This window comes from Arachis ipaensis, chromosome B06, assembly GCF_000816755.2.
Source record: "Arachis ipaensis cultivar K30076 chromosome B06, Araip1.1, whole genome shotgun sequence".
Classification (NCBI taxonomy): Eukaryota; Viridiplantae; Streptophyta; class Magnoliopsida; order Fabales; family Fabaceae; genus Arachis; species Arachis ipaensis.
In genome coordinates, this window is record NC_029790.2 from 123,731,417 (window position 1) to 123,744,408 (window position 12,992).

The following is a 12,992-nucleotide window of genomic DNA, read 5'->3' on the forward strand; positions in this document are numbered from 1 at the left end:
CCCCCTTGCTCATCAAAGAACTGGATGACTTGATTAGGCAGAAATTACCTCTGAAGAGACAAGACCCTGGAAAATTCTCAATCCCTTGTACCATAGGCACCATGACCTTTGAGAAGGCTCTGTGTGATCTAGAGTCAAGTATAAACCTCATGCCTCTATCTGTAATGGAGAAGCTAGGGATCATTGAGGTACAAGCTGCAAGAATCTCACTGAAGATGGCAGACAATTCAAAGAAACAGGCTTATAGACTTGTAGAGGATGTCTTGGTAAGGGTTGAAGACCATTACATCCCTGCTGATTTCATAATCCTAGAGACTGGGAAGTGTATGGATGAATCCATTATCCTTGGCAGACCCTTCCTAGCCACAGCAAAAGCTGTGATTGATGTTGACAGAGGAGAATTGATCATTCAAGTGGATGAAGACTCCCTTGTGTTTAAAGCTCAAGGATATCCCTCTGTCACCATGGAGAGGAAGCATGAAGAGCTTCTCTCAATACAGAGTCAAACTTCACCCACAGTCAAACTCTAAGTTTGGTGTTGGGAGGCCACAACCAAACTTTAAGTTTGGTATTGAACCCCCACATTCAAACTCTAAGTTTGATGTTGGGAGGTTCCAACATTGCTCTGAACATCTGTAAGGCTCCATGAGAGCCCACTGTCAAGCTATTGACATTAAAGAAGCGCTTGTTGGGAGGCAACCCAATCTTTACTTATCTATGTTAAATTTCTATTTTCTTTTGTTATTTTATGTTTTCTGTAGGTTGATGATCATGAAAAGTCACAAAAACAATTGGAAAAGCAAAAACAGAAGGAAAAATAGAATGAAAAATAGAACACCCTGGATGAGAAACTTACTGGCGTTTAAACGCCAGTAAGGGTAGCAGAATGGGCGTTAAACGCCCAGTCTGGCACCATTCTGGGCGTTTAACGCCAGAAATGGGCACCAGACTGGCGTTTAACGCCAGGAATAGACAAGAAGCTGGCGTTAAGCGCCAGAAATGGGCAGCAGCCTGGCGTTTAACGCCAGGATTGGCAGCAAGGGGCGTTTTGCACGCCACATGGTGCAGGGATGAGAAATTCTTGACACCTCAGGATCTGTGGACCCCACAGGATTCCCACCGACCCCACCTCTCTCTCTCTCTTCTTCACCCATTCACCAATCACCTCAATACCTCTTCCCTAAAAACCCCTCACCTATCAAATCCCACTATTCTCTTCACCACTCACATCCATCCTTCATAAAACCCCACCTACCTCACCATTCAAATTCAAACCACTTTCCCTCCCAAACCCACCCTATATGGCCGAACCCAAACCCCCTCTCCATTCCTATATAAACCCATCTTCACTCCTTCATTTTCACACAACATACACACCACCTATCCCCCTTGGCCGAAACACATAGCCCCCTCCATCTCCTCTATTTCTTCTTCTTCTACTCTCTTCTTTCTTCTTTTGCTCGAGGACGAGCAACCTTCTAAGTTTGGTGTGGTAAAAGCTAAAGCTTTTTGTTTTTCCATAACCATTTATGGCACCAAAGGCCGGAGAAACCTCTAGAAAGAGGAAAGGAAATGCAAAAGCTTCCACCTCCGAGTCATGGGAGATGGAGAGATTCCTCTCAAGGGTGCATCAAGACCAGTTCTATGAAGTTGTGGCCAAGAAGAAGGTGATCTCCGAGGTCCCTTTTAAGCTCAAAAAGGGCGAATATCCGGAGATCCGACATGAGATTCAAAGAAGAGGTTGGGAAGTTCTCACCAACCCCATTCAACAAGTCGGAATCTTAATGGTTCAAGAGTTCTATGCTAATGCATGGATCACCAAGAACCATGATCAAAGTGTGAACCCGGATCCTAAGAATTGGCTTACAATAGTCCGAGGGAAATACTTAGATTTCAGTCCGGAAAATGTAAGGTTGGCATTCAACTTGCCCATGATGCAAGGAGATGCATACCCATACACTAGAAGGGTCAACTTTGATCAAAGGTTGGACCAAGTCCTCATGGACATATGTGAAGAGGGCGCTCAATGGAAGAGAGATTCAAGAGGGAAGCCGGTTCAACTAAGAAAGCATGACCTCAAGCCCATGGCTAGGGGATGGTTGAAGTTCATCCAACGCTCAATCATTCCTACTAGCAACCGATCTGAAGTTACTATAGACTGGGCTATCATGATTCATAGCATCATGATTAGAGAGGAAACCAAAGAACCATGAGAGAGGAGCAACAAAGGCAAGAAAGAGACATTGAGGAGCTCAAACACTCCATAAGATCTTCAAGAGGAAGAACAAGCCGCCATCACTAAGGTGGACCCGTTCTTTAATTTCCTTGTTCTTTATTTTCTGTTTTTCAAAAATTGTGCTTTATGTTTATTTATGTTTGTGTCATTATTACATGATCATTAGTGTTTAAGTGTCTATGCCTTAAAGCTATGAAAATAAATCCATCACCTTTCTTAAATAAAAAATATTTTTAATTGAAAAAGAAAAAAAAGTGCATGAATTTCAAATTTTAAAACAGTTTAATTATTTTGATGTGGTGGCAAGACTATTGTCTTTCTGAATGAATGCTTGAACAGTGCATATTTTTAAATTTGATTGTTTATGAATGTTAAAATTGTTGGCTCTTGAAAGAATGATGGGAAAAGGAGAAATGTTATCTGATGATCTGAAAAATCAAAAAATTGATTCTTGAAGCAAGAAAAAGCAGTGAAAAGCTTGCAAAAATAAAAAGAGAGAAAAGCAAGCAGAAAAAACCAATACCGCTTTAAACCAAAAGGCAAGGGTGATAAAAAGGATCCAAGGCTTTGAGCATCAGTGGATAGGAGGGCCCACAGGAATAAAATCCTAGCCTAAGCGGCTAAACCAAGCTATCCCTAACCATGTGCTTGTGGCGTGAAGGTGTCAAGTGAAAACTTGAGACTGAGCGGTTAAAGCCGAGGTCCAAAGAAAAAAGAAGAGTGTGCTTAAGAATCCTGGACACCTCTAATTGGGGACTCTAGCAAAGCTGAATCACAATCTGAAAAGGTTCACCCAGTTATGTGTCTGTGGCATTTACGTATCCGGTGGTAATACTGGAAAACAAAGTGCTTTGGGCCACGGCCAAGACTCATAAAGTATCTGTGTTCAAGAATCAACATACTTAACTAGGAGAATCAATAACACTATCTGAATTCTGAGTTCCTATAGATGCCAATCATTCTGAACTTCAAGGAATAAAGTGAGATGCCAAAACTGTTCAGAAGCAAAAAGCTAAAAGCCCCGCTCATCTAATTAATACTGATCTTCATAGATGTTTTTGAGATTCATTGTATATTCTCTTCTTTTTATCCTATATGAATTTCAGTTGCTTGGGGACAAGCAACAATTTAAGTTTGGTGTTGTGATGAGCGGATAATTTATACGCTTTTTGGCATTGTTTTTAGTATGTTTTTAGTATATTTTAATTAGGTTTTATTATATTTTTCTTAGTTTTTAAATAAAAATCATTCTTCTGGACTTTACTATGAGTTTGTATGTTTTTCTGTGATTTCAGGTATTTTCTGGCTGAAATTGAGGGACCTGAGCAAAAATCTGATTCAGAGGCTGAAAAAAGACTGTAGATGCTGTTGGATTCTAACCTCCCTGAACTCAAAGTAAATTTTCTTGAGCTACAGAGACCGAATTGGCGAGCTCTCAATTGCGTTGGAAAGTAGACATCCTGGGCTTTTCAGCAATATATAATAGTCTATACTTTGCCCGAGATTTGATGGCCCAAACCGGTGTTACAAGTCAGCTCAAGAATTCTGGCGTTTAACTCCAAAACTGGCACAAAAGCTGGAGTTAAACGCCCAAACTGGCACAAAAGCTGGCGTTTAACTCCAAGAAAAGTCTCTACACATGGAAGCTTCAATGCTCAGCCCAAGCACACACCAAGTGGGCCCGGAAGAAGATTTTTGCATTAATTACTGATTTCTGTAAATCCTATGCTACTAGTTCTCTATAAATAGGACCTTATACTATTGTATTTTCATCTTTGGACGTTTAGTCCCTAGACCTTGGAGGCTGGCCATTCGGCCATGCTTACACTATTATCACTTATGTATTTTCAACGGTGGAGTTTCTACACACTATAGATTAAGGTGTGGAGCTCTGCTGTTCTTCATGAATTAATACAAAGTACTATTGTTTTTCTATTCAACTTAAGTCTATTTCTTCTCCAAGATTTTCATTCGTTCTTCAACTTGATGAATGTGATGATCCGTGACACTCATCATCATTCTCACCTATGAACATGTGCCTGACAACCACCTCTGTTCTACTAGCAATGGCTTGAATGCGTATCTCTTGGGTTTCTAATCTAAGATTGGAACCTTCGTGGTATAGGCTAGAATTATTGGCGGCCATTTCTGAGATCCAGAACGTCTAAACCTTGTCTGTGGTATTCTGAGTAGGATATGGGAAGGGATGACTGTGACGAGCTTCAAACTCGCGATTGTGGGGCGTGTGACAGACGCAAAAGGATCAATGGATCTTATTCCGACATGATCGAGAACCGACAGATGATTAGTCGTGCGGTGACAGCGCATTTGGAACGTTTTCACTGAGAGGACGGGAAGTAGCCATTGACAACGGTGATGCCCAACATAAAGCTTGCCATGGAAAGGAGTATGAATGATTGGAAGAAGGTAATAGGAAATCAGAGGTTTAGGAGGAACAAAGCATCTTCATACGCTTATCTGAAATTCCAACCAAAGAATTACATAAGTATCTCTATCTTTATTTCATTTTTTATTTATCTTTTAATTATCAATTCTCCATCACCATCTGAATTCGCCTGATTGAGATTTACAAGGTGACCATAGCTTGCTTCAAGCCGACAGTCTCCGTGGGATCGACCCTTACTCACATAAGGTTTATTACTTGGACGACCCAGTGCACTTGCTGGTTAGTTGTGCGGAATTGTGACAAAGTGTGATTCACGTTTAAGAGCTCCAAGTCCTTTGGCACCATTGTTGATGATCACAATTTCGCATACCAGCTATCGAACCCTATATTATTCCTAATCTGAACGCCACGCGACCTACTTATCTGAGGCTCTAACAGAATAATGAAATTAGCACTATATTCTTTTCTGAGGTCTCTAATAAGAGAGTAAAAAAATTTACTACCGGCACCCCGACAATTCCAACAGATAACATTCATTATAACAAGCAAAAAAGGATAGGGGAGTCACCAGCGACAACGTTACACCTGGGTATGAGACCCTAACTTGCCATTCTGCTTACCAAGGGATAAATCCCCCTCTTTGATTTTTCTACCACCAGAATCAATCATACTCTCATCTGGGGGCCTATCGAGATCTTTCCCTGGACTCCGCACAGCCTCTATTTCCATATGAGAGTCAGAGGAACTTGCATTCATCAGTAGAGGATTATTCCTCACCACAAAACCTTCACGACCTGTAGCAACTTGCTTCATAGCAACAAAAGCCTCATTCTGCTCTCTTTGAAGTTTTTGCATATACTCCATCACTACCCCTTCCATATCATTAGTTTCACGAGACTTCTTCGTAGGAGACACGGTGACAATGCTCTTGGAAGCTTCAGGAGAGGAGGAAGGATTCTTGATGATCATTTTAGGATTAGGCTTTAACCATTTTTCAGATCCTTGTGGCCCAACTTTATTAAAGGGGCCCATTTTACCACTTTGTGGATTTTTACCTGCACCAACCCGTAAGACTTTTTTTTGAATGATTTGACTCTTATTATTCACTATTAAGGCCTTTGAGGCCTGGTGCACGAAGTTACAATCACACTTTTGCAACTCCGCACAACTAACCAGCAAGTGCACTGGGTCGTCCAAGTAATACCTTACGTGAGTAAGGGTCGATCCCACGGAGATTGTCGGCTTGAAGCAAGCTATGGTTATCTTGTAACTCTTAGTCAGGATATCAATAATTCTCAGATTTAATTGTAAAAAGTAAAAGAACATGAAATAAATACTTGTTATGCAGTAATAAAGAACAAGTTGAGGCTTTGGAGATGTTTTGTCTTCTGAATCTCTGCTTTCCTACTATCTTCTTCTTCATGCATGCAAGGCTCCTTCCATGGCAAGCTTTATGTTGGGCATCACCGTTGTCAATGGCTACTTCCCGTCCTCTCAGTGAAAATGTTCCAAATGCGCTGTCACCGCACGGCTAATCATCTGTCGGTTCTCGATCATGTCGGAATAGGATCCATTGATCCTTTTGCGTCTGTCACACGCCCAACAATCGCGAGTTTGAAGCTCGTCACAGTCATCCCTTCCCAGATCATACTCAGAATACCACAGACAAGGTTTAGACGTTCCGAATCTCAAGAATGGCTGCCAATAATTCTAGCTTATACCACGAAGGTTCCAATCTTAGATTAGAAACCCAATAGATACACATTCAAACTTGATTACATGTAGAACGGAGGTGGTTGTCAGGCACGCGTTCATAGGTGAGAATGATGATGATTGTCACGGATCATCACATTCATCAGGTTGAAGTGCGAATGAATATCTTAGAATAAAAGCAAGCGTGATAGAATGGAAAACAGTAGTAATTGCATTAATTCATGAAGAACAGTAGAGCTCCTCACCCCAACAATGGGATTTAGAGACTCATGCCATAGAAGATACAATATGAAACGTGTAAAGTGTCATGAGGTACAAGATGAATCACTAAAAGTAGTTTTTATAGTAAACTGGTGACCTAGGGTTACAGAAAATGAGTAAGCTAGGGTGTTTAGTGTAAAAATCCACTTCCGGGGCCCACTTGGTGTGTGCTTGGGCTGAGCATTGAACCTTTCATGTGTAGAGACTTTTCTTAGAGTTAAACGCCAGCTTTTGTGCCAGTTTGGGCGTTTAACTCCAGTTTTTATGCCAGTTCTGGCGTTAAACGCCAGAATTCTTGAGCTGACTTGGAACGCCTGTTTGGGCCATCAAATCTCTGAAAAAGTATAGACTATTATATATTGCTGGAAAGCCCAGGATGTATGATTTCCAACGCAATTGAGAGTGCACCAATTGGGCTTCTGTAGCTCCAGAAAATCCACTTTGAGTGCAGGAAGGTCAGAATCCAACAGCATCTGCAGTCCTTTTTCAGCCTCTGAATCAGATTTTTGCTCAGGTCCCTCAATTTCAGCCAGAAGATACCTGAAATCACAAAAAAACACACAAACTCATAGTAAAATCCAGAAAAGTGAATTTTAAATAAAAACTAATAAGAATATAATAAAAACTAATTAAAATATACTAAAAACATACTAAAAACAATGCCAAAAAACGTATAAATTATTCGCTCATCAAGGCCTCGGGCCCACTTGAAGCTATAATGGCTTCCTCTTGCATGGAATTCTTAGCCAAATAATTTATTCCTTCCTCATTCAAAGTAATAAAACGTGAGGCATTAGCATTGGTGGGCATATCTTCCTCATATTCTCTTTCCTGATTATTAGGTAGATCTTGACCAATCATGCCTCCAATCTTTCCTTGATTATTCATGCCCTTATTCCACCTAAAGTTACGTTTAACTAACATCCATGACCCAAAATCAGGGGAAATTTGATTCCCTTGATTACCACCGCTAGAATCTTGCTTCTTTCCATTTTGGTTCTCAGTCTCGACGAATGGTGGATCTTCGGAAACCATAGTGTTCCCTTCCGCACCAGCTTCATGGCCTGCCGTCTTACCCACCGGCTCATCAGTGCACAAATCAGACATGTGACCATACTTACCGCAGGAGAAGCAAATTTGGTGCAGTCCTTCATATTCAATATAGAGTTCTAATCCAAGAACCGAGATCCTAGGGACAAGTTTTTTGGCAAGATCAATTTCGACACAAATCCTAGCAAAGCGTCCTCTAGAATGGATTGAGGTTGACCGGTCAATTTTTAGCATGTGACCAATAGTAGACCCAACTCTCCATAGAAATTTCTAGTTATAGAGCTCAATAGGGAGGTTTGGTATTCGAATCCAGGCAGCACTTTTCCTCACTGCTTTCTCAGATTCCAAGAAAAAAGGTCGCCATCTTTGCACAATGAGATAGTGTCCGGCAATCATCCAAGATCCTTCCATTAAAGCATGAGAGTAGTCTTTCGCATCTGCAAAGTGAACCAAAAAATAATCACGATCCATATCAATAACATTAATAGAGCCTTTCTTACCCCAGTCTCTCTTTAAACGTTGTTCCATAAATCCTAAGCCAACTCTTTTGCCCAAAAGCTTGACATAGAGTGAGGATCTCCATGGTTTACACCACTCGTTAAAATCTTCCTTCGAAATAGGAATGGTGGGACAAGGATTGAACGGTTCCTCTTCATGGGTGTCTTTATCCGCATCTTGGTACCATCTATTCTCTGGATCCGGTATGTCTTCATTAACCTCTTCCATGTCAATATGCTCATCCTCAATGATAGAGCCCGCTACGGTGAGGAGCGTATCCTTATACGAGATTTTGGAAGCTCCTGACTTATTTTCGTCACAAGGACCAGTAACTTCCATGTCCTCGCTTGGTTGATTAGGATCAATGCTGGCACGCGTTTTCACCTTTTTGGTGCTACGCTGCACTAAGTCTTCTTCTTGCTTAGAAACCCTAGCAGAGCCTTCCTTAGTCATTTTTGTCTTACGCCAGACCGATACTTTTACTTAAATGAACTATATCACTTATCCAGTGGTCCAAGCAATCAAATAATCACAACTCATACTTTTAAATAAGAAGCAAGATATTCACAGATCCTAATCCATCCATCAAGAGGTTTCAACCATTGTTTCTGATTTATTTTATTACTTTAATATCCATCCTCATTTAACCAATTTTATTTCTCCAAAATAGTCCAATTTAATTCATAAGACTCACACAATCACTAAAAATAAAATTTTCACATTGATATCGATTTATAATAATTTTTTGAAATAAAATAAGTTTTAAAAAATGTTCCTACCTGAAATTAACTCAACAACATGACAATAACAGCGGCAGCACAGCCGCAACATTCACAGCAGCTCCGCCATAACAATGTGGCAGTGGCAGCAACAATCCCAGTCCGCAACTACAGTGGCTCAACCTTGAGATATTAACATCACAAAATCCTAAACAAATGTATAACAAAACACTAGCGGCAAAAGTTCCCGAACAAGAATACTCACTGTAATTAGGAAGGAGTAAGGACATGGAGCGACAGTAGCTCCAATGATGATAGAAAGTCTCAGCGGTAGCCGTGGCAACCACGCGGTGGCGATGACATCTCCAACAATCCAAAGAACGAGAATCAGAGGCAAGAACACCCTTACCAGCGGCAGCAGCACCAACCCAACTAACTCCGGCAGCAAGGACGACGGCTTGGTTCCCCACCACCGGTGAAGGCAACCGCAATCTCTAGCGATAGCGACAATGGTAGCAGCAACGAACGGCTCCTTCTTTGTCACTTTTCTCTTCACTCTCGCCTGTAGTGACGATGATAGGACCTTCGTCGACGGTGATCGAAGCTCCGACCGCGGCAACAGACACGACGGTGGCACGAGACATTGCCTCCTTTTCCTTGGTCGTGTCTTCTCTCTCAACGCCTCTCTCTCTCTCACACCTCATATTCGATCTCTCTCCCTCTCTCCCTCTCCACCATTTGACAACGACGGTGACCGTGGCTCCCAGCCCCGCTGGCACCGTCTCTTCCCTCTTCTCCCTCTTTTCTTTCTTTTCTTCTTTTTTTTTTTCATCTCTCTGTGTGTTTCTTTCTTTCTTTCTTCCTTCAAAGAGTATGTGTGTGTGTTTGAATTTTAGGGTTAGAGTTTGGTTTTGGAAAAAGACGGATAAGGATAGTTTGAAAATTTTATAAAAATTAGGTAATAAAATAATAATTAGAATCAAATCTATAAAATAAAAATCAATGTATCAAAACTTGATTTAGTTACCTTTGATAAAATAATTTCTGGAAATAAAATCTTGAACAAATAAAATAAATCGAAACCGGTTCATAATAGAACTTCCAAAAGTTTAGGATCTTACAATTACAATTTGTCTAAAAATTATTTTATATTTTATATACTGTGTCTCCATATTTAACAAAAACTTAAAATTGATATATCTGTATCCTATCCCATGTCTTTGCTTCATAAATTGATCTATATGGTGAAATGTTTAAATTTAATATATTCAACAATGTAACTGAGACAAGCCTTAGACTTAGCGTCAATGGATCCTTACACATATAAATGTGATTAAGGATGTCAATGGGGTAGGACGGGAGAAGGGGATGCCTCCCTACTCTTCGTCCCAAAACCCTAATCCTCACCCCGTCGCCGCCCCGATTCTCACCATGAGAGAATATATATTTGTTCTCATCCTCGTTCTCCGCATTCCTCACAGTCTCCTTGAGGCCCCATTTCCCGTCTCCCATTCATCCAGTCATCCTGTACAAAACGACAAGAATTGTCTCAAAGCAAGAACACAAGAAAACAACCACAGAAAAATTCAATAAACGCAGTGCAATAGATTCAGCAAATAGGAACAATTAAACAAATTCAGCAAACAAGAACAATTAAATAGGAATAATTAAACAAATTCAACAAATGTTCACCCAAAAAAATTCAATAAACTCACATCAAATCAGCAAATAAACACAACATTCAGTTACTATGGCAAAAAATAAAGGAGGAATAGGAACAGAAACAGAGAGAATCAAACAGAAATAGAGAATCAAACAAACTTACGTCAAATTCAATGGAGGAGGAGGAGGGACAACAGTGGTGACGATAAATGCAAGTGAAGGGAACGGTACAACAACGAGACACGAGCGACGAAGCAGAAACGGGATGCGAGTGAAGGGGACAGTGACAATGAATGCGAGTGAAGGGGATGGCATAACAATGGGACACAAGCGGCAATGTAGAGATGGGATACGAACGAAGGGGACGACGACGATGAACACTAGCGAACGGGACGACATAATGGCAATACACGAGCGGTGGAGTAGAGACTAGACGTGATATGAAGGGAGATGGCTGTTGAAGGGAGATGGTGGAGTAGTGAGTGGCGATATATGGTTACTGATGTGGGGTGTCACAGTAGTGTCTAGTGAGAAATGGGAGAGCGCAGTGAAAAGAGTAGGTGACAGCACAGTAGTGTACAAATTTGGATTATGGTTTTTATCTTATCCATATATATGTAACATGTAAAAAGACTAAAAAACCTATAGTATAAATAAATTATCAAGGATAATTAAATAAAAATTTACGTATTTCGGAGATCAACAAGAACGGAATAGGAATCCGCCGCTCGGGTCCCCATGCCTGTTTCGGGGGAATTCTGTCTCCATTTCCATCTCTGCGAAAAAAAATTTATATCTTCGGGTCCCCATTCAGGGCGGTATTCACGGAAATCTATATGTCTCAGAGAATTTTGCCACCCATAAACGTGATTCTCTACTCTTTAAATGGAAATAGCAATCACATGTAATTCATGTGTATCCAAATTTTTTCTTGTGCTATTTTAAAATAAAAAAGACTTTGCAACAACCTCATCATTATTTCATTTTTCTCTTTCTACATTAAAAACATTTGATAGTAATAAATATGGCAGAATATAAAAAGAGAAAATACTCATTTTAATTTCTTTCTTTAATTTCTGAAGGGAAGAAGCTCAATAGTCACAAAAACAATGAGTCTAGGCCATTGGATTGATCATTGATGTTGATGCATCAATGAGCACGTGTCACTTCAATCTCACTATAAAACCCCCATAATACCCCCATTCTTTCCTCGTACATTCTCTAACTTTGTGCCTTCTTTAGTACACAATAGTATCTCTCTCACTTTGTCCATACTAACCTTTTCTCTCTCTAAGGTTTCATGGAGTTTGATCAAAATTTCTTTGAGGATTTTACTTATCTTTCTGAGAGTATTTATGAAAATCCATGCATAAAGAAAGAGATATCCACCACGGTTCCCATGCAACAAAAATCTCTCCTTGTATGTCCTCCATTGAAAAATGAAATTTTATACAAGAACGATTTCCACCATCTTCAATCCCTAAAAGACATTACAAACACCTTCTACTCCATGGAAATTGCACCAAACAAGAACCAAATGGAGGATATTCATGCTTTCCCAAACAACTACAATAGCTTATGGGATTTATCTCAGAAAAACCAAGTTCAAATTGATGATGCTCTCACACCATCACTAATTTATGATGCATCTCTATTGGTGCCAATGAATTTAAATTTCCAAGATGAGCTTTCAACCTTAACTCCAACAGAAAATGCTTACTGGAACAATAATCAAAATCCTTTTCACAACAACCAAATACCCCAAAGAAGGGGACTAAGGAGGAAAGACAACATTCAACAAAGTGTTACCGAAATAATCAAAGGCCAGTGGAGTGCAGATGAAGATAGGTATAACATATAATCCAAATTTATTCTCTCTTTCTTTTTCTCATACACAGATACTTTGAAGTAAAATGGTATTGCAAACCATTAGATAATTTGATATGTTTGATTCAATCATCTAACTGATTTATAATACTATCTTCACGTGAAGATATTTTTATGGCAGTAATAATCACCTTGTTGCATGATGTATTCAACAAAATTCTTCTCAACAAAGTTAGATTTTCAAGAAATATTTGTTTTGCTTTCAGTGGTATTTCTTAGTCTTAATGAAGTTCATTAATAGGTTTTCAATTTGTTCCTTTTGTGGATATATTCTAAGAATTTGGGTTTTTATGTGTTCTTGCAGATTACTAACAGATCTAGTTGAACTCTTTGGGTTTAAAAATTGGTCCTACATAGCAACACTAGTCAGCGGTAGGATAGGGAAGCAATGTAGAGAGAGATGGTTCAATCATCTTCGGCCGGATATTAAGGTTAATTCTTTTCCTTTCTTATTAGCTTGTCTACATCATCCTCACTCTAACAAGTGTGATGTTATTTTAATTTTTTTTTTGTTTCAATCCCACTTTCCATCATTAATAATAAATATATTAGTTTGAAA

At 39.7% G+C, this 12,992-nt stretch overlaps 1 protein-coding gene across 1 annotated transcript in view; it reads left to right on the top strand.

Annotated features, from left to right (window-relative positions):
- LOC107647490 (transcription factor MYB98-like) overlaps positions 11,791–12,992 on the top strand; it is an 8,869-nt gene continuing 7,667 nt past the window's right edge. The window contains exons 1-2 of the mRNA XM_016351561.2: positions 11,791–12,394; positions 12,738–12,864. Coding sequence (XP_016207047.2) covers positions 11,847–12,394; positions 12,738–12,864 — 675 coding nt within the window. The 5' untranslated portion in view covers positions 11,791–11,846. The remainder of the gene's footprint in view (positions 12,395–12,737; positions 12,865–12,992) is intronic.